The 22770-nt window shown below is 40.0% G+C and overlaps 2 protein-coding genes across 3 annotated transcripts in view; one reads left to right on the plus strand and one right to left on the minus strand.

Annotated features, from left to right (window-relative positions):
- Positions 1–22770, minus strand: part of cue (Low-density lipoprotein receptor repeat domain-containing protein cueball) — a 70342-nt gene that overhangs the window by 17790 nt on the left and 29782 nt on the right. The gene's annotated exons all lie outside the window — the stretch shown is intronic.
- On the plus strand, positions 393–14723 carry Dab (DAB adaptor protein). 2 transcript variants are annotated; one of them, XM_011063036.2, is made up of 7 exons: positions 393–1137; positions 4673–4887; positions 4966–5109; positions 7064–7216; positions 7693–7941; positions 8168–8419; positions 8500–14723. In XM_011063036.2, exons 1-7 carry the CDS (start codon positions 1101–1103, stop codon positions 12811–12813), a joined length of 5364 nt encoding a protein of 1787 aa, XP_011061338.1. In that variant the 5' UTR covers positions 393–1100; the 3' UTR covers positions 12814–14723. The 2 variants fall into 2 exon arrangements, with proteins under 2 accessions (XP_011061338.1, XP_011061339.1); XM_011063037.2 differs by lacking the exon at positions 7693–7941 and having other exon boundaries at positions 394–1137.

Genomic DNA, 22770 nt, shown 5'->3' on the forward strand with positions numbered 1-22770 from the left:
TCGCGAATGATTTCAAATTTTGCATAAGAAATAAAAGAATTTAGGAGAACTTGGAGTCTTATTTAAGGAGACTTGTAGTCTTATTTATGGAGCAATTCGATCGACGCTGTTCATTCGCTCGATATCAGGTCGACACCGATGGTGAACGTGAGGAAATGCTGGTCAATGGAAAAGAGTATAGAAACGGCCCGGAGCGACAACGCCGAGTACTAAGCAAGGTAGCAGACAAGCAGACAGGCAGGCAGGCAGGAGGCGGCGTATATTATTGATCAATAAAAGCGGCTGGTATGAGCGCCCGTGCCGTTGGCGGTGGCGACGGCGGTGGCGGCGACGGTGGTGGTGGCGGCGGCGGCGACGGCGGCGGTGGCGACGGCGGCGGCGGCGGCGGCGGTGGCGGCGGCGGCGACGGCGACGGCGACGGTGGTGGTGGCGGCGGCGGCGGCAGCTGTCATTTCCTCCGCGTTTTTACGTCGCGCGCGCGGATACACGCGCTCGCCGCCGCGCGCGCGGAACCGTGTTCCCGGTACCAGGTAGCAGCGCGCGGAGCGATCCTCGCGATCCCGCTGCTCCTGGTCGTCGAGTCCCGACCGGTGGTGCGTCGTCGCATTTTAGGTGGTGCGTGTAAGCGGTGTGTGCGTGCACGACGACGCGTACGCGAATACGCGTGATACACGCGCCGCCCGTCTCTCGACCGCTTGCATTCCTCTCGTATGGGAAATACACGGCGCGGAGGGTGAGACGCCGGCCGGGGGTAATAGTGCGAGAAGGAGACGGTAGAGGAGAGTACGCGAGAGAAAGAGAGAGAGAGAGAGGGGAGGGGGAGAGAAGGAAAGACCAGGGGGTGCGGAGACAGAGGGAACAGGAAGAAGGAGAGAGACAGAGGGAGACCGACGTGCTACGACATGTGTCCGTGCTGAGTATCGTGTCCCCGACCGTGTGCCGACGTACGAGGGTGCGTCTTAAGGCAGGGTCACCAGGAGAGGGGGTGCGGATGACAGACGGACGGAGAAAAAGATAGAGAGAAAATTCTCGTCGACCCCTTCGTGCCGTGTTCTTCGGGACTCTCTCTCTCCCTTGTCGTCGTCTACACGGGACCACCGATGCAGACCTTACGGAAAAAAAACAGTCCTTGCAAGTGTGAGTAGAGAGCAGATTTTTCTTCGCTCGGATTCGTTTACCCTCGCGTGTTCTGTAAATCGTTCATGATTCCGAAGAGTTTATGTGTCTTCCCCGTCATCCCCGATGGTGGCGAGTCGACGGGTGCTTCCAGTGCCACCCTGTATATCCGTTAGGGGTGGTTAGCAGCGCTCCGTAATATGGCTTCCTCGTGTTCGTGTATTCGAGGGGTTTTCATGTCTCGTGCGAGATTTTCACGATTGACTGTGCAATTTGACACGATTGATGCGTCTCGCGATGCGAAAACAAGAACACAAGAAACAAGTCGTGAATTCACTCACGATAAAACCGGAAGTTTACCCCCTTTGCACCCAGATGAACGCGTTTATCAACTGAGCAATGAACAGACAACTTCTCGCATCGCCGAGAGATGTCGACGTCTGTGCCGTGCGCGTGTTCTAGATTACTACTGCAGAACTTTTGAGAAGACAGCGCGGAAACGTGCTTATCCCTTTATTCGATTAGACGTTTTAATTGGCGTAATTGAAATCGTAAAAGAATGCTGCGGGAAGAATGAGAAGATCTCGTTATGGAAATAAGCTGGGAAATATTCTAACAAAGTTTACGACGAGCACGCTGATTTGAAATGGCATACATCGGCGCGTGCTCCCTCATTATATATTTAAAGCTAAGCGGTCGATAGTTTTTGAATTATGCTCGTGTAATACGACGGAAGTGTTAACTATAAACTGGAGAAGAAAATGGAAAATGTTGCTAAATGAATTGCATGAACTGCGAGTCATTACAGACAAATACACTCCGTGTAAATAAACAATTTCTTGATGAGTCATGATAATAATTTATCATTTCTCTTCATTGTTTCTGAATCTTAGATTTTTCATTGCCACATAGCTAATAGTCATGTTGCTATTTCTTTTATATAATAATTTTTTCTTGAGTTACATCATACAGAATATCCATAAATAAACGGGTAAAGTTTGAACGAGCCGGATTTCTTCGATCCAAGCTTTTTTTTTTGTGAAAATGTCAAGAGTGGTCTCGACGCGATAAAAATATTTTCACAACGATACACCAAGTTTTCCGATACGTTTGGTTGCTGTATTGTCGCGTGTCTTATCGTAGACCGCGCAATATGTACTATGTATGTACTATATACACAGAATTTATCAATTTACCGATAACTTGACTTCCGAAACCGATAGAAACTAGAAGAAATTCGATTAAGATTCAGGAGATATTCATTTCTATTAAATCTAGTGTCTTCGAGACCAGATTTTTTTAAAGAAAAATATAGGATAACAGAAGATTTCGTTGTCTCTCTCTCTCTTTCTCTCCTTAGAAAAATAATATTGTAAACTGCTTATACAGTAATTAATTACTTATTTTGAGTATTAAAAACTAATGCTTTTAATACTCAATAAATTATTAATTACTATATAATCAATTTAATATTTACGCGAGAGAATTTTAACGATGACTCTTAAAGACAAAAATTTAATAATATAAGTAATAAATTAATTTGTTAACTAATTTATTAAGTAATATTTACACGAGAGAATTCTTATTACGACTCTTCGAGAAATTTAATATTGCAAGTATTAAATTGAATAGCAACTGAATACATATTTTTATTATTAGGTGTTGGAATTAATTCGTAGCGTTTTACAAGTGATGGGAAATACTTTCATTAATGTATTTTTTAATGCTCATGTGAAATAAATAACATTCTTTCATTAAAAACGCTACGAATTAATTCCAACACCTAATATTAAAAACACTAATAACAGTGCTTTAATACTTTAAATAAGTAATCAACTACTAACCAATCTAGAATACAAAACTACTAAAACTACTACTACTACTACTACAATTACTACTACTTATCAACTACTAAATACCAATATAGAAGAATCTACAATTAAATGTAATATCACGTCGATTCGTACTTTGTCCGACTACTTCATCTTATTGCACTCTTTTCACGGGCCACAATAATAATTATTATTGAAATACATGGGAGCAAGTGCAATGCAGAGCGCATCTGGCGCGAAAAGTAAGGAGAGAAAGAAGGAGATGAAAATTTGAATTGGTACCGGACGTATACAGTCCTCGAGTGCCGACAGTTGGCGTTCTACACTCGAAGACTACGAGTGCCTTCGAACAAACGCCATAGCAACCTCCAATCATTAAAATCGTAGGGGCAGCGAAGAGCCTGCTGAGAGAAAAAAAAAGTCGCGATACCTCTCGTTTCTTTTTTTACGCTCTTTCTATATTATTTAGATCTTCAACAGATTTATCGTACCCTTGTTTGCACACACGGTCACTGATAAAGTCAACTATTTTGCGTAGTAAAACTAATATAATTATTCTCAAACCATAATGTACAGTTATTTATATTCGCGCTGATATTTACCGTAATTTGAAGCTACATGAACTAGTTACATTCAGTATAACTTGTGCCATATAATTGCACTTTTGTGCCAAAAACCGCAAAGTTATAACGAGTCGTGTAACTGGCGTAACGCATTGTTTCAAATATTTATCACCGGTATTAATCTCCATTTATCAAATGTTATCGGATACTTTGATACAATGGAAGCAATATTGACTGGCACTTCCGTTTACCAAAATGAATACAACAAATGGCACATAATATCGTGGCTACGGATAGATATAGACCCAATTATCGGCTTCCGAACCATTAATTTTAATGCCGGGCCTCACCGGCGGGAGATCGTTCTCGGCTGGCACTCGAATTCTTTCATTTTATAGTCCCGCCGGTCAAATTGGTTGTACGACCGATCGATGTCGATTTAATGCGTCCGAATCTATCGCTGTCGGAATCGCTTTTCTGGAGGGCCTCCCCTCAGCGACTTCAAATACGATAATTCGATCTACTGGGCACCGAGCGATTCTCCTTCATGCAAAATCGAGCGGGGCCCGCACGTGGTGTTACAACAAGCACACCCCGTGCTTTCGTATTTTCGTGTTACTTCCACGACGGTTCACCGTGCAGAATGGATTGAGAACGATTCGCGGCGAGAGACCTTAGGGGGATCCAAAAGTTTTACTATTTTTTAAATAAATATTTTTCTAATTGTCTTTGCACAGATTTAAAGTCCCTTTCCACAATTAAAGTATAAATACGATACTGTAGTCCAAACCGATCGATTTTATGCCAATATACGAAAAGAAGTTGGAAAATTATAGTTTTGTTATCGGCTTCTACCGTCGACTCGCAACAATATTATCAATTCATTCAACGAATTAAGCTGAAGACACTGATGAATCTATTTTGTTCAAAAATTCCTGCTGCAATCTTAATTGTTTACGTTTATAAAAAAAAAAAAAAATAAGAAACTGAACCGCAACTGAAATAGATCGTTTGTCGTGTACGAATTATTATTCATACAGCTGCAAACATTGAAGATTATTTTTATTCGTTTCTCTAATGAATTGCCAGTTATTTCTTCATTCTTTCAATCGAAGGAATTAAGAGGGCGTTAAAATAATTCTGCATATATTTTGCTTTCAGTCAAGAATGACCCAACCCGCTTTCTTGGGGAGGGCGTGTCGTTCAAGGCGAAGCTGATCGGTATTTTGGAGGTGACGGAAGCACGCGGTGACCGGATGTGCCAGACGGCCTTGGCTGAGCTGAAGATGGCGATTCGCGCCGCCGGTGAGCACAAGCAACGAATCGCCGTTCAGGTCAGCATAGATGGGCTTCGTTTGAGGGACGAAAAGACGGGGGTAAGTAACGAAATTATTCACGTAGGGAAACACTGCGGATCGATTTATGACATAATTTATGATTGCATCCTTTCGCAGGACTGCCTGTATCATCATCCGGTACATAAAATATCATTTATCGCGCAAGATATGAGCGATTCAAGAGCTTTCGGATATATTTTCGGATCACCGGATACTGGACATCGATTCTTCGGCATTAAGACTGATAAGGCGGCGAGTCAGGTAAATTTTTCTATTTTCGTTTTTTTATATTTGTCTCAAACGATTGTTTCTTTACATATATCATTGCAGCAAAAAATTTCCTCTAAAAATGTGCGAAATACACAATGAAATGACGTAATCCATGATTGATTCTTGTTCTCTATAAGTAACGATGAATTCTTCATGCGTACTTGAACGTCAGTTTGAAGAGCCTGTATCACGGGCCCTCGGCAAATATACGAAAATCTAATTCGAATGCACAAGACGCAAAAGGGACGCGAGGGGCATCGAATTGATTTCGCAGAACTCGAGAGTTATCAGGGACACGCACGAGCGATTACGATTTCGCGTTCCTGCGTCGCTGCCAAACGCGGTTAAAGTGTGTCAATTATCGGGAACGAGTAGCCGGCCGGGCATCGAGAGGGGTGTAGCCGGAGGAGGGCAGGGAGCCTAGAATGATATTTGCCCGATCCGAGAAGCAATATCGACCTCGGGCGACCGTAATCCCGGATGCGTATGTAAATAATTGCATTACACGGCTCCGCGTTCAACTCCACCCCGTTCCTCCATTACGTTCTCGCCGCGGGAGATTGTTGCCGGATTATCCACGGTTCGCTTCGTATGCCCCGTTCAAAGGGATCGACGAGCAACTTCTTGATATTCAAATCCGTCGGTATATCCCACTTTTGTGCTTCAAGCACCGCGCGATTTAAGCGTCGGGAAAATGCTTCTTTCAAGTGTTTCCTTTTTTTCTGCGTCGGAGAAAATCGAAAATCACACGCGAATAGCATGTTCTTAAATGCAATCGATTAGGAGAGGAACAACCGTAAAAGTATTGTTATTATTATCCTAGGGACATAATGAATACAAAATTTAATTCTAATAATTTAATGTGAATTTTAATGAATAAATTAAATATGAGACAGCGTATAATAATTTTGACACTGCTTTGCATTGAATTTATTACGCGACGAAAATCTAGTCGATTCATTAGAAAAGATACTTTCCTAATAAATCTCTGTTTCATGCACTTATTTTCGCTTGTCTCTCTCTCTCATTGAGCAAAATAAGTTTGAAATAGTTAGTACTATTACAGTATTATTCGCATAATACATTGCGATCGCGAGCAACTTTCCACAAGACGAATATTAGACATAATAGTAGCGAACAGAAGTTCATGGCGACTAATCAGCTACGTTAAGTCGAGGAATATGTTTAATTCTGGCATGAAGCACGAAGACTTTCGCTCTCGATTGTGCGCGCGCTGACACAATTGCCGGGCCCTCAACTCGTACAATTCAATAGTGGCGATCATCGCCGCGAAAATGAAATCAGCTCGGGAAGCTCGCGCGACAGGTGGCAAATTAATTCAACAACCTTACGCCTTCATTCAATTTCCAAGTTTAATTTCTGCGCTCGCCTCCTGTAAACGACTCCGGTAATCCTCGCCCGTATATTCGGCGGCGTGTTTGATGCGCCGCTGGAGGTTTTAACCGACGTGGAATCGCAGCAAATAGAGGGTTGTTGCGCTGATAGGGGGTAGGAGGGAATAGTGAGAATAAAACGAACGATCGAAGAAAGGTTTCGGAAATTACGATCAACGGGCGTGGATAGTTTCCTTGATATTTTTCATTCCTGAAGAAAAAGAAGTTAATTTAGATTCGTCGGGAATTCTCGAGGCTTCAAATTAGTCTTAAAATAAAAAAAAGTTTTTTTTTTCTTGGAACACAAAAAGATCGCTACATACGTAAAAAATTTTAAGATGATAAAACAAATGAAAAAAATTTGTTATTAAAAAATCTTACTGTTATTTTTAAAATTAAGTTTCTCAAAAAGATGATTTCTCCAAAAATTAAATCGAGAAATATTCTCAAATAAGAAGAATTCTTCAAATATGTCTGATTTCGAATATATAAATGAGTTTACATCTGCAAGTTTGGTGCAAATGGCACAAATAAGATATTTTGTTTAACAGGTGGTGATAGCAATGCGAGACTTGTTCCAAGTAGTATTCGAACTAAAGAAGAAAGAGATTGAATTGGCGAAACAGCACATAGAGCAGAATGCCATTAATGCGATTAAATTCCACACCGGCGGTATTTTCGTTGAATCGGCACCCGACACCAAGGTGAGTTCCAATCCCTCGAAATAATTGCTGCAGTCATGATATGTCAGCTAAATTGTTCTCTTTAATGACTCTTCTTGTTCGTATTTTTAACTGCTTTTCCATTTTCTTCATAGTGTGCCTGAAGTATCATTATTCATAAATTCATTAATTTAAATATCATTTAAAATCAGTCAATGTTAACTGATTCTTTATCTCATTCTAAATAGAACTAAAAAAAATCTAGTTAAAAAAAGATCATGATTAACTTTAAAATTTTTATAAATGTCTATAATCATAATTATTTGATGATTATTTGTCGTTGTTTATATTGTAATTATCATATTGTATTATTACGATTTAGAAAGAAATAAAGAATCGGTTGCAACACAAACGGTACGAGTTCATCGACGTTGGTGAAATGGATTTTAAAAGAAATACCGATAATAGTAAGACGTAATTAACAAACGCTAGAGACGCGTTACGATAATTTGTCGCAGGGCGCAGCGGGCACCGAGTCATCGTTTCATCGAATTCGCACGACTAACTGCGAGGTCGACAAAACCGCCGATCGCAAGAACGAGACACAGAGCGGTGTGATTGCGGATTTGCTAGATCTGCAGTTCGAACTGAATTCGCTGCAGCAGGGCATTCATCAGATGGACAAAATTACGCCAGAAAATCCCATACCGTCTACCGACGATCTATTCGAGACCGATCCGTTCGGTGATTCTTTCGCGAACATGAAGGTGCGGATTGGTATTGCGAATTTGCGAATATCTTCTTCATCTAATGCGTTAGAAAGGAAATTACAATCATCGCAATCTTAATATCGGTGTGAATGGAGAAACTGTATTTTTTTCATTATCTATCAGAAACGAATCAAATCATTACCATGATATTCATAGCGAAGAAAAACGATATTCATTGATAATATTATATATTCGACGTTTTATTTTTCTGTACCTGTTGCAGCTGCAGGACACTGTTCGTCCAATTCTGCCACCGCCACCCTCCTCGACCAAGAGAGGACATTTAGAAAGACAGCATACTGTACCAGTACCGCCCGCATCGACTACTTCCAGTCCGGCGACAACGTTAGTTAGTAAAACGCCACCACCACAGAGCACGATTCACTGGTTCGACAAAGAAGCTGAGGATCTTTTCAACGACAGTGAGATGACAAGTCTGAGTAAAAATTCAACGACGAAGAAGGATCCGGAAGATGTAAGTGTCAATTTTCTCTCCATTTTTTAGCGAATAATACATTTCCATAATAATTTCACGCGATTTATATCGTATTGCAGAGCTCAGTGGAGACTACGCCTCGTAACAGTCAAACAAAAAGTCCGCAGATCGATGTGTTCACGGAACTGGATCCCCTGGGTACCGGTCTGATTAAGCCTTACGTGGACAAGAAGGATTTCTTCCAGCACTTGAAAAATCCACCGAAAAAAGTCCTCAAAGATTTGGTATCGACGAGTTCCAGCGATAGTTTTCCAACGAACTTCAACATCACAACCAGCACGGAATGCATGGAGTCGACGAAAACACAAAATGAATTATCGTCGAGGGACAGCGAGGACAATAACTTCGCTAATTTCGATCGATTCGACGAGAACGAGGCGAGCCAATCCTCCTCCCAGCAGAGAATCGACTCACCGCCGAAAAAAGAGACAACCTCTCGCTCGATACATCATCAGCCTCTCTCGGTGTGTTTGCCACCGGAGGAATCGACGTTATCTAAAGGATCGACTACCGCTTCGGGAGGAAGCTCGATTCTTCGTAGTATGGACAGAGACTCGACAGAATCAACACAGGGGTTGGTGAAGCTACCCAGTCCGAAGAAGTATCTTCAATCAGTACGGAAGAGGGACTTCGACATCGACTTACCGGCCGGAAAAACGCAGTCTTTGGAGTCCAACAAACAGTTCCCGGTGGATTTCTCGATAACAAACGAGTCACCGGCATCGCCACTACGGTCTTGTTCATCGGACGCAAACTCGCGTCTTTCTAGCTCGAGCGCGGAATTGGATCTGGTGCCGGAACCACCGCCTAGGGGCACGGGAAATATTCTTATTAACCCGCCGCCTTTACCACCGAAGAAGCAAGGAGTTCGAGGAGGCGCGAGGCCACCGCCTAGACCGCCACACACGGAAGGACATTTCCAGTACGACTTTCCACAGCGTGAAACCTCGCCGTCACCCACCAAGATTGTTAGGGATAAAAACAAAAGTCCGCCGAGAGATATCAAGGGTCATCAGTTCGACGACAATTTCAGTCCGCCTCCGCAAATATCCGGCAGATCGGACTTTACGACGACCACTACCTCCGCCTTCGAGGATTCCTTCAGCACGATGATATCATCCACAACATCGTTGTCGTCTGTGTCCTTTACTACCAGCAGTACAGTCCCGGTTACGGACTCCAAAAAGATGAAACCACCGCTGGATATCACGCTCAGCCAGCTGACATCATCGTGGACGAATCTGGATGAGTTGGCCTCCAGTCTTGGCATGACCGTTCAGCAGCTGACGAGTCTGACTTTGACGCAACTCACGCAATGCTTGGCGAGTCTTTCGGCAAAAGAAACTGTCGCTGATGCAGAGGAAACTCCGTCAATAACGACAACGTCGATGTCAACATCGATAAAGGAGCAAACAGTAATTCCACCTAAACCTGTGACTTCGTCGCTGTCGTCGTTGGCATCAAAGTCGCTCGAGATGACGATTGGATCGAACTCCACTTCTTTCGTATGCTCGGAATCTTTCAAAACTAATTACGAACCGGAAACAAAACAGGATCCTACGTATGACAAGTACGCAGTTTTTCGAGAATTACTGGAAATGGAGCAGATGGAACAGAAAGAAGAAAAGGTCGAAGAGCCAACTGAGAATAACGAAGAGTTTAATAAAAACGAACAAGATTCCGATGAAGTTCAAATTCAATCAGATGTACTAACCAGTGAGAGTACTTCGAATTCTATAGCTTCGTTGGTGAATTTGACCGTCAAGCTACCAGTTAAAAATGAAAACTTGTTGAAAGAAGAGCCCGCAACGAAATCGGACGAAACAATAACTAGCTCCCTTGCAAATTTAACAACAGAAAAATCGATAGAAGTCGAAGACAAAGAAATCGAGAAGGAAAGCGACGTGATTGCAGATGCAGATGTCACATCCGATTCGTCTACGGTCCAGCCAACAGAAATAGACATCGACGACGATAGGGAGAAGACGCAGACTATCATGGATGCAGAAGATAGACCAGAAAATTCCGAAAAAGGGAGCGACGCCAATGGCACTTTGTCTGATAAAGTCGGATCCGATATTTTCAACGATGAGATGAATGGTTCATCTGTGGCTGAGAGATCCTCGATAGAGGTAAAATCCTCGATCTCCACATCAAGCGACAAATACGCTGCCCTACGGGAGATCATCGGCGAACCAGAGCCGGTGCCGATCAAGAAGGATGACGAGGAGCTATTGAGCTCCGCCCGAGCATCGCCGGTGGTGCAATCTCAGCAACAAATTCAGCAGTCGAGAAGCCTGGCGGAGGTAGAATTATTGAATTTGTTTTCCGACAGTCTACCACCACTAGCGAGCTCGAATATCTCGATTAAGAAGGATTCGGAAGATTTGAAGGCCGTAGCGATGGACATTTTTGAAGAGATTAAAATGTTGAACACCGGCACACATCGCGCCAAGGAGACCAAGCCATTGGCTTCGTCCTCGGGCTTTGAAGACATGTTTTGTCCGTTCGGGGAGACGACGCGATCGGACAAGGATGACAGTAAGGAGGACACTAATTGGGCCAAGTTCGACACGGGCGTTTTTGGCTCGTCCGATAGATCTTCGTGCGAGGGACAGCGATCGATAGGCGGTACTTCGCCATGGTCACCAGACGGCAAAGATTTCCATAGAGAGATTTCGTTCAAAGGAAACAGCGGTTACCGACACTCGGGCGACAGTGACAACGAATGGAAGGACGAGGAGGAGAGCGAGGAGAGCAACGGCAGGTTACGAGGGGATGGTAGATATTGGTCCCGGCATCCGCGATTCGATGCACCCGGTTTTGAAGATAGATCGTTTTATGAGGATACCGACAAGCGGGACCGCAGTTTTCGCGATAGGATGGGCAGGAAATCGCGCGGTGCACCGTGGACAAAGAGTGGCGCTCATCGTCCGCGCGACCCGTCACCCTGGTACGAGGAAGGTCAATGGGAAGATGAAGGTCCGCGGCGGTATCCACATCGGAAAGTACAGCCCTACAAAGACGACGAGGATCAATACGAAACGCATTGGAAATGCCGATCGAAGCCGCCGCCGCCACAGCGGTGTAATTGGAGTCACGACGTTCACGGTTCGTACTACGACGATGAGCGTAAGCGAAAGCTGATGCTGTGGAACGACGAAGATCGTTTCGGCAGCAGCCAAGAGAGCATGGGCTACGACGAGGAAGATCGATGGAGCAGAAGAAGGTACGAGAGAAGACGATGGGAGGAAGATAACAGATTCTGGGGTAGAAGAGGGCCTCCAGACGCCGATTATGCTTTAAGAGAATCACTCTACTATTCACTATATCGCGATAGCAGAGACAGACCTCACGACTATCCGTCCTGGGACGAAGAGTACGGTCCGGAACGTCCGAGCGACGACTCGCCCAGATACAATCCGGCGGGTAGGAAGAGACATTGGCCGAAGAGACCCAACAGCGCAAACGACGGCCGTAACAGCGATATGGTATACACAGAACCACGCAAATTCGGCGCCTCCAGGTCCGAATGCAGCGACAATGATTCCGATCCGTATCTACGACCCTCTCAGCGTTCTAGGAGTCGCGAGAGCTATTGGGGTAGCGATCAGGAATACGATAGCTGGGTAGAGCGACCGTACTGGTCCGAGGGTCCCGACTCAAAGAGTGAGACGATGCACCGCAAGCGAATAGCCAGGCACAAGACTCGACAGGTGCAAAAGACGCAGAGTCCATTCGAGGACGATTTCGCGCAAAGCGTCGAGCACATGGAACCGTCTGGTCCAAGCGGCGCGATAGAACCGTTGGCACCGGTGGACGTGCGCATACGACTGGATACGGCTGACCAGAAGCGGGAGCCGCCACCACCCGCGAGTCCTTCGTCCGGTATCAGAGGTCCGAAGGATCATCCTAGGCGAGATATCCCCGTTCGGGAATACAATAAACGATCGAGCTACTTCGAGGATGATCTCACACCCACGGCGAGCGCATCCAGTGACACGTCCGACCGACAGAGGTTGTCGTCCGATCTCAAAGCCACGCCAGAGGAGCTGCCGTGCGATACCAAGGATCCACAGCAGTCCATTGATGGCTTCGTCTCCGAGGATAGCGGTCGTGATTCCTTCTTCAATGGCGATCTGAGGTTCGACGATGACGCCTTCGTCTTCAAGTCCGAACTGGACGACAACGTGCCGGATCATCGTGCGACTACGTTGCCGCTAAAGAATTCGAGACAAGGAAAATATGGGCCAGGGAATAATAATAACAATAATAAGACGGCTAGGGGTGATCAGTATATCCGAAAATCGGAATCGGTGAACATCTTTGCGAGGGAGAGCGACCCGTTCGACGGCGACGATTTCTTCAATTGATCTATCGAGCGAACGACAGTAAGGGTCGCTAAAACCCCGCGCTGAGTTCGGTGACGCTAATGTGGACTAGATAATTGGAACTTGGATTTTAAAAAAATGAGAAGAAAAGAGAGAAAAGGAGAACAAAGGGACGGTTTTCATTGCACATTCGGAAAACGTCGGCGGATCGTGAAAAACGGTGGAATCCAACGCTACAACGATACTTGGTTCTCCTCTAGTCAGAACTCGGCTATAGCAATTTTAATGTAGTAAAATTAAAGAAAGAGCTTTGAATGCAACTTGAACATATCTGAAAAAGTGTTGTAACGATATTTTTCTGCGCTTCTCTCGTTTCACAAAATTCTTTTAAAAATCTATTCTTGTTCGACTATGAGAGAGCGCAATTCTTCATTTTACGTAACTAAACATTTTCTTGTAATTTATCTTTTACATTAATTTACAACATATATATGCCCGTACTTCTCGACAGATTTAATTCGTTCTCTACTAAATAGATTAATTCATCTTAAAGAAAAGGGTAAAAAATCCAAAAATTAATCATTTTTGATCTTGTTTTTTTTTTTTTTAGTAGGGAAAAAGAAATTTCCAGGCACACAACAAAGAAACTAGTCCTAGTTTATTGAATTTGTATATAATATTTTAAATATTAGAATTGATTTGCCGAGAGAAAAGAAAGAGAAAAGCACGATTTAATAATTTATGTATTGCATAATTATTAAATGTCGTTTTATTTGTATGTTTATATACTCAATTATTGTGTTTATTTAATTATCTTTTCGTTGCAAGAATTTGTAAATGTGCAATTTAATTATATTTGTTAAGGATCGATTCTAGTCAAGTGTGCGTAACCGTTGTATTTGGGAGTTTCGAGGAAGGAAAACTGATAGCACGTTTTGGAGAGTAATCAAAACATGATTTTTATACATTTTTAACTAGCACGAATCAATTACTTTACATTAGGCGTTTGTACATCGTCGACGACGACGATCCTTCTGCGAGCTCCCCTCCGATTCGTCATTCGGTTACGCTGCTGACAAATTGCTCTCAAGCGTGAGAGATACGAAGGGTGGTAGAATTATGTTTACACAGACGAGATTATTGCCTTATGTTCCTCGTACCTTTAAAGTTCTAAGTGTGTAAAATTGCTCGGATATGAAAAGTATTATTTAATACGTATAAAGTCGGATTGTGGAAAGAAAAACTTCTTTTAAAGGTATAAACTAAATTATTTCATTCTCTAATTTTTCGACTCTATTTTTTCATTGTAAGTGAAAATAAATGTTGACAGAATAATGTAATTCCAAGTTACAATTACTTATAACAAAACTTAAAGTTAAAGTGATATTTCTCTATAAGGACTTGAAAATTCCAGACAATATCATCCAGCACACGATGTTTTCTTTCTATTTAACACACCGAAGCTTATCTCGATGGCTTCAATTTACATTATTCTCAACGCTTTTAAAGATAAAAATTGCTTTTACAAAAACTGTTTTTATAAAAGCGAAATGAGATGTACAAGAAGAGATAAAAACAAATACTTTTTACTTCAAATTATAAATAATATTCATCGCTACATGTTCTGTCTAATCTTATATACAGAGCGCGTAGTTTGTCAAGATTTACCGCAAATTCTCTGTTAATATATTTGCATGATTTGATCAATATTTCTACGCTAACCACCGTATTACAACGATCATGCCGACATTTTACACTGTATGTACTTATGTAATAATAGTAGTAAATTATTTATCACTCGTTTAATGGTTACTCGACACTGTATTGCGAGTATGCGTCAGAAATGATAACGACAATACCGCTTCAATGGCAATTCGATTCCTTGTCCTCCCCTTTCCCAAAAGATTTGTTAATACGGCTGATGATCAATTATATATAATCAATTATACAAATTTATCTTGCTGTTTTTACATATGACTTCTTAAGGAATCTGTATAGATACAACTATACGCAAAATTGCGATAATGGATAATAAGAAGAAATCAACAACTGCTAAAAGTGAAAAGATATTATTGGTGAACATGCTTAGCAGTTGTGCGATATATATATATATAATTATAACGAAAAATTGTATATTAAAGATTTCAACATTCACTGTATGATCAAAAACTTTCTTGTTGGAAATTGCTCTTTGAAAAAATTATATCTTCAAATATTTTTTTTGCTTTCAAATTTAAAAATAAAAGAATTGTTACTTTGCGACCTTAAAACTTTCGCGACATTAAATTACAAAACAAATGGAGACAATAATTTTATCTCAAAAAAAAATATGGAAAAAGATTCGATTTTCAAAAATAACTCTCTTTGATCAACAAAGAAATAAGATCGATGTGCATGATAATTATTTTCATAAAAAAAATTGATCATTTTTTTTTATTTTTATTTAAGTATTTAGCAAAGATGAAACAAGTTTTTATTGTACTTATAATTGCTTATTTTATAAAATTTTCACTTAATATATTGAGAGCTGCAGAACAAGATAAAACCATGTAAGTATACAATTGTAATTTCAATTTTTATTAATAAAATTCTTTTACTAATTATTATTTTACTAATTTTACTAATAGTATTCTCTTTTAAATTTGTAGCTCTATTTTTTTTATTAGAAAAAAAATCTCAGCCAAAACAATTATTTTCTGTAACGCTGTTAATGAAATTTAAATTAACAGTATTTAAGTAAAAAATAGCTAATATAAAATATTAATCGATCAATTAAATAATAATATATCACGCTAAGTAATATTTCAATGATTAAAATATAAATAATTTTTTTATTAAAACCAAATTCAAATTGAAGTAAGTCTTTGAGATAGCCAATATATAATAGAACATAATCAAAGAATTATCTAAAACCTTTTCGTGCATACAATTGAGGGGATGAGCGGAACAAAGGCACAATTCTATTTAGGCCCTTTTTCTGACAATTAGCTTTTTCATGTAATATTGATCGTAATAGAGAAATAACATATAACATATAACTTCTTAAAGACATTACATAAATTCATTTGATATTGTACCCATTTGTGTATAATAAAAAAGTAGCAAGTTTTTAATTTTTATTAATATCAAGATTTTGTAATTAGGCCTTTATTCCGTTCATCCCCTCAATTATGTGCTAATTCTGTATCCTGTCATCATCATTGACTTATCACTCTTGAACTTTTAGCTAATAAAAATATATAAAAATAGAAATCACAACAATTTCCAGTCCATATCTCGCAAATCCCGTGGACTATGCGTTCTATTCTTACAAAATACTTCAACAAGGTTCATCATCGCAACTGACATTCTCCCATTTGACAAGAACAAAGTGACAAATAAGCGCCAGGGTGGCGTCATCATCGACATGCTCAAACCGCACAATCGGTGCGGCACGTCCCTCGGCCTTGTGTGTATACGCCACCCTGTTTCTTGATTTCGGCCGCGCACAATGCACAATAAAAGAGCATTAGGATCGCCGGCTTTGTCGAGAGAGAGCGGCTGCACGACTTCTCTCGCAACAATGGCGCGGCCTCCACTCGGCCGCGGTACTCGAAACACCTGGCAAACAAGGAAACAATGCGCCGCACGAGCCGCACTTCGACAGGATTTCGCGCATTTGGGGGTGCGCGCACGCTAACAAATTATCGCCCCCTCCCTCCACCCCTGTCACGACTTTACCACCTCCACGGTTCACCCCTTGGAGGTTTCTACCGCATCTTTCTCGCACTCTTCACCTTCTTTCTTCCTTTGTTCTATTGTTATGTTGTATTGCAAATTTTTGGGATTACAAATCGCGTGCTTTCGTAGAAAAAAATCACTACACTGCATGTCTAAAATATATTTTCAAAATAAATGCGGGATAAATCGATCAAATTTGAGAAGTAAAAAAATAATTTTAAGTTTTTAATTTCATTAAATATCGATCATAATATTTCTCTCAATATTAAGTTTGTTCTTTGTGGTTAAAATAGTGTATCTTGTTGTACACCTTAAAATGAAATACACCTATATATTTAAAGTAACGAAAGAAAGCAGAACAATTGCAAAATATGTAATAAAACGTCTGGCTATCTCTATAATTTGAAATAAAGAATATATCTCAATAATCTTAAACAAAGAATATGTTTAAAGATAGATATGTGTTTTTAAATTTTAATTCAATATTAAAAAATTACCGCAAGGTAATTCTAGCCATCAAATGTCAGTGACAAAAAAAACAAAGTAATTTTATCTAGCGTAAGTGGACTCATTGTTAGACCAGACCGCTACACTGTTAGAAATGTAATCACGAGCTTCCTTTACATGTAAATGAAGCTCGTGGTTACGAAAGAAATTTAAAGTAATGAATGATTTAATTAAAAATTAAGTTACAGTAGTTAGTTAAATATAATGAACGTGTACATTAAATTTATGAAATTTAATGTACTTTTAATAAAATTTTATGAAAAGTATTTAAATTTCATAAATTTTCATGAAAAATACATTAAATTTTATGTACATGTACACAAATATACTTTTAAATTATAAATACATTTAATTTAATGTAATGTCATGAAATTAAGTTCAAATTGCGTAACTTGAAAGTTAATGAAATTTAAGAACATTTTTAACAGTGTATGTCTTTGCGTGAAAGGCGACGCATGAAGGAGCGGAAAGCTGTAGAAAAGGGCGGAGGGTAAAGAAGAGAAAATCAACCCGCATGTGCTCGTACGCACTCGAAAACAAAAAGTACTTTCGACTATGCGAAGGCGGGAATCATAAAATGCACCGAGCGGCAGCGACGGCGGCGGCCCTTCTCGGCCAAATGCAACTCTGAAAAGCCACGAGAAATGTTTGTAATTGGGATCGTTGGCCCGTCGTGCTCTGTAGACTCTGCGTTCAAGAGAGAAACGGAGAAAGAGAGCGTACTCCCTTCTTGCTCGAGTGCGCGCGGGTCCGTAAGTTTGCGATACGCGTTGACGTTTTATTTTGTTAGAGCACCATACATTTAGCGCATGAATTTATAAGATACTGACCTTTATAACGTAAATGAATTTTTTAAAAACAATTTAATATGGTTAGGTACACTAAATAAACGATTATTAAATCAATATTGAATAAAATAGGAAGAGAAAGAGAGAATATTTTAACGAGAAATCATAATTTTTTATATATCATTAATATATAAATTATTAGAGCAAAAGATCACTAACATTCTACTGAATGAACTTGAATTTAATGGACTGATATTATTACAAGTTCTTATTTTTATATATAATTATTACAACATGATAGTAGTTTTGCTAAGATCTTTTATACTGCTGGTTGCGGTAATAAAGTATTCTCATGAAAGAGCGATCACCGATAATTCACTTTCAAGTATTTCCCACTTAATGACGACATCGTTAGCGTCGGGCGCGCCAACGTGTGTCCATCAATATTTCATAAATCTCAAGTAAAAGCGACAAGTGTTTACCGCATCCTAAGCAACTAAGCGAATCCTCGATCTCGTTCGCCGGTTAGCCGTAAGTGTGTTCCCCGCCGGCAAATTTGCATTGAATTGAATTTCAGATTCGGTCGCGCGGCTTCACCACAATCGGGCCGCCATCGAGGACCCCCTTCGGACCCCCTCCGTGTCTTTCTTCAATCTGCGCGAAATCAAATGAGACGGTATACAGGGTGAACCACGTAATTTAACCATCCCAATCATTCGCCACCGTGAAGACAATTTAAATTTATTTATCTTGTTTTTATCTTAAATAATTTGTTTTAAAACAGGCTATAATAATTTCCAATATATGTATATTATCAATATTTTAAAAATATTTGAAATCACCTTTTAACCTTTTAAATGGATAATTGATTTATCTGTGGTCTGTGCGTTTTGTTTCTAGCAGCTGATATTCACTCAAATACAAAGTCCGCAATACATCGTATAACGGACTCAATTGCGACAAGAAAAATCTCCAGTTTACCATCTCCGAACCGCATAAAGTAAATGGCTCTTCCTACTCAATAGGAGGAGAAGGGAAAGGGAGATGCGGAGGACATCTCGGCACCGGTGGCGAAAGTGGCAGACGCGGCAAGGGATGAGGCGAAAAAGGACGAGACGGGGCTCTCGAGAGCAGAGAAGGGGTGTGAGATTCTCGACGAAGCGGGAAAACGACGTCTTGAAAAAGGTGCAAAGCCGACAGTATTCTTTGTAGCGGGGATATTCGCCTTATACTGCCAAGACCTCTTCGCACTTCTTTACCTTTCCGCACGCTCCACCCTCATCCCCCGCTTCGCTCCTGCGACGGCTTACGACTTTCTTGCGCAGCGGTCTTCTTCATCCTCCCGACTCTACCATCACCACTCCGACGTTGCTACTATATATACTACTACACCAATCCAACAACCACCACCGCCATTGAGGATCGGCTAGTAGTAGCAGCGACTTACTTCTCCGCCCTCGGCCGACTGAAGGCTCTCTCTTTCGGCATGAGATATTTACCAACATCCAAGATGGCGGCAAAATCTCGCTAGCTTTTCGCAGGGAGAATGACGACAAGGACGCGTCATCCATACAGCAGTAATGCGGTCTTTTTCCACCAGTAAACACTCACTCCCTCCCTTTCTCGTTGCCGTGCTCCTCTCGCGATTCTTACCAACTTCGTCCTCGTCTTCTCCTTCGTCTATTTCTTTTTCTTTTTCTTCTTCTTTGAACTCTTTGTGAGCTTTATGTTGCACACCGCGCAGCTTTTGTCACCGCAAAAGCGACTGCGCTTCTATTTTTCAACGTCGACTGCTCTCCCGCGAGATTGAGGATTTTAGGTCGCAGTGCTATGACGACGAAATGCGTCGGCGGTTCTCCTTAATTCATGAATCTATCCCTTTACGCGTGTGTTGCGAATATTTCCAAGAATTCTTTTTGTATTTTGTAAAATGCATTTTAATATTATTCTACAAAACGGTGTAGCGTAAATTATTGCTTGCTTTAGTGTTACATTTTCTAATATTTATTATTATAACATTATTCAATTAATTGGAACTTCAATATAGTCAGAAATTTAACTGATAGTATTATTGGATATACATTTCATTGATATATTTCATGAAGATTAAATAATATCTATTAAATACGTAGATATATGTATTTTCAATTCATATCCTTGCTTGATAAATAGTGTAATTTATCAAATTATCAAGGTACAATAATCTTTCATCTTTTTCTCTCAAATGATAAATAATTTACATATTCTAAATAACAATTATCTACAAAAGAACAATTTTGCTCAAGTACCTAAAAATTTAGCTAAGTATAAATCTAAAAATAAATTTTATTGGACTATGAAAATAATTTACATAGAACACTCAAATAATTATATAAAACACTGATAACTAAAATATCAAAATTTATTTGCAGCATTCCCTATCATGTTTGAACTTTTTACGCAAATATTTTGATGAACTAACAATATTATTGTTAGATCTGTATCTAGCTAAATTTTTAGATATTTTAGCAAAATCGTTCTTTCCATATACTTAAAAACCACACAATATCTTATAATGTTAATTACGAGTTTTAAAATGTTCGAGTAATCTCTTTGATGACAAAAAAATTAGTCAATTCAAAATGATCCGACTCCAAATTCAGCGTAAATTCACTCCACTTATATATTCTTAAAGCCTTTTTTCTTCAAGTTAAGTATCCAAATATTCTTTCATTTTTTTTTTAAACAATAAATAATTCATATATATTCTGAATAATATAATTATCTACATAAAAATACTACACTATGTCTAATATCAATTATGGATTTTATGTAAGAACATTCGAACAATCATTACAAAAAAGATTAATCCAATCGAGTGTCTTCGATCCCGAATCTAGCAGATTCCACTATTCATAGTTTCATAGCCGCGAGTATAAAGTCGACACCCGACCGCGGTTCGCCTTGGAATTTCCAGCAGATTTGAGGAAACCGATGGGAACGAAGGGAGCGAGAGGGAAGAAATCAGGAGGTAAATACGAGCGACGAGAGTCCAGGGTAAGAAGCAATCGGATCGAATAGTGGAACTCTCGGAATCCGCAATCCGCCGTGAAGTGAATGGCGAACCTCGAAGAGTTCTATGGAGCAGGCGCGCCGCGTTTTCCTTTCCTCTATCCGGTCGTCTTCGTCGGTCAGAACTTGTGATTAAGATGCGGTAATCGCTGAATCGGCAAGGAAGACCGAAAGGCACAGAGCTTTTCAACACTTCTTTGCGATATTCTTCGCATGAGAAAAATCCTGTGAGGAACGCGCGAAAATATTTGTATTAAATCGCCACGTTACGTTTCTTGTATAATAGAATACAATTTCTTGTTTCTGATTAAAGCTATCAGTTGACAGTTTATTGTATTGTTGCACAGATAAAAGTAAAAATTGTGCTTAAAACAATAACAACATTCGTTGATCAACTCTAGATATTATTATATATTTTCTCATTTTTTACAGTTTTTGCTTTTACTCTTACGAATTAATTAAGGATAAAATCATTTTTGAAGTTTATCGAGATAAATGTTAAATTACTCTTTAAAACTTTTAGAATGAATTGTTATTCTGAAGAGTGAAATCTCATTCTTAAATATTCTTAAAGATTGAAAATTAAGCCTCTCGTTTTCAAGAGTGCCTGAATTTTTCTCTTTATAGTGAGATTCCATTCCAAAAAGAATTTACAGAATACATTTTGAATTAAACTAGAAATAATTACAAAACAATTGCAAACAATTAGAAATAATGTGTTAAAGTACGAGTATATATATATATATAAAACAATAGATGAAACAGCACGGCAATATAGAACGCAAGATAGCGAATAATAATCATTACAGTATCTTGTGCGTCGTGAGATTTCAGAGACACAACGACACAATACGCCGCATTAACATTAGCGCGAACGGATATTGAAATCCGGCGCGAAGAGCATTGCGACAAAGAAGCGGAAGCGGCGGGAGGGGGGGATGGCAGTTAGAGAAGAGTTTCGCCCGCGCATACGTGGAGTAAGTGCAATAATACCAGATTATTTGCACCGCAAAGCCATGCGTACGAGTAAACACAATATTCGCTCTCGGCTCGGCTCGGTTCTGTGAACCGATAGTGCGCCCAGGTAGACTCGTATCCGCATCTATATCGCGGTTCCGTACCCATCTCTCTCGCCCATCCCGATTCTCTCTCCCTCTCTCTCGCTCGTACCAAATGTCATAAATGTCTCGATATATTCATCCTAGATCTAAATAAATTTGTTAAAAAAAAAAAATCCACCAAATTCATAATACTATCCGTATTATTATTAGAAAACAGAAATTAAGAAATATTTTGACTTAAAGATTTAAAATTTCGTCGATAAATTGCATTAAATAAATTAAGATGAAATTCAACTCGTTAAGTAAAAACTGAAGTGATTTAAAATAGTATTAATATAAAATACTTATAACAAGTAACATTCTTATTTTCATTAAACTTAATAAAAATAAATTATATCTTTTATATATATATGTATGTGTGTGCGTGTATGTGTGTATGTGTGTAACGTGTTATTTTATTAGTAGCAATTATTACACTTACCAATATATTTAGTAAATTTTATAGTGAATGTTACGTCATTTATCAAACCTAATATACGTATACTATACGTATACATATACTCGCGCACGTTTCTCACCCCTAGCAATCTCTCTCTCTCTCTCTCTCTCTCTCTCTCCCCTCCCTCCCTCCCTCTCCCTCTCTCTTATCTATCTGTCTCTTTCTCTCTCTTTCTCTCTCTATGTACCGCTCTGGCGTAATACAGATTCTATTTGAGCTGCCTCAGGGAAGTTAACTTGTGATGCGTGCAGCTCGTCTCGCTCTGTTGGCGATTCTACGAATCTAGTCGATGGTTGGTTGGTTGGTTGCAGCACTTCCACGATGAAAATGCGATGCGATAATGGCGCTTAGTTATTTCCTTAACCCCTACATC

This window comes from Acromyrmex echinatior, chromosome 8, assembly GCF_024713525.1.
Source record: "Acromyrmex echinatior isolate Ae372 chromosome 8, ASM2471352v2, whole genome shotgun sequence".
In the NCBI taxonomy this organism is placed as follows: Eukaryota; Metazoa; Arthropoda; class Insecta; order Hymenoptera; family Formicidae; genus Acromyrmex; species Acromyrmex echinatior.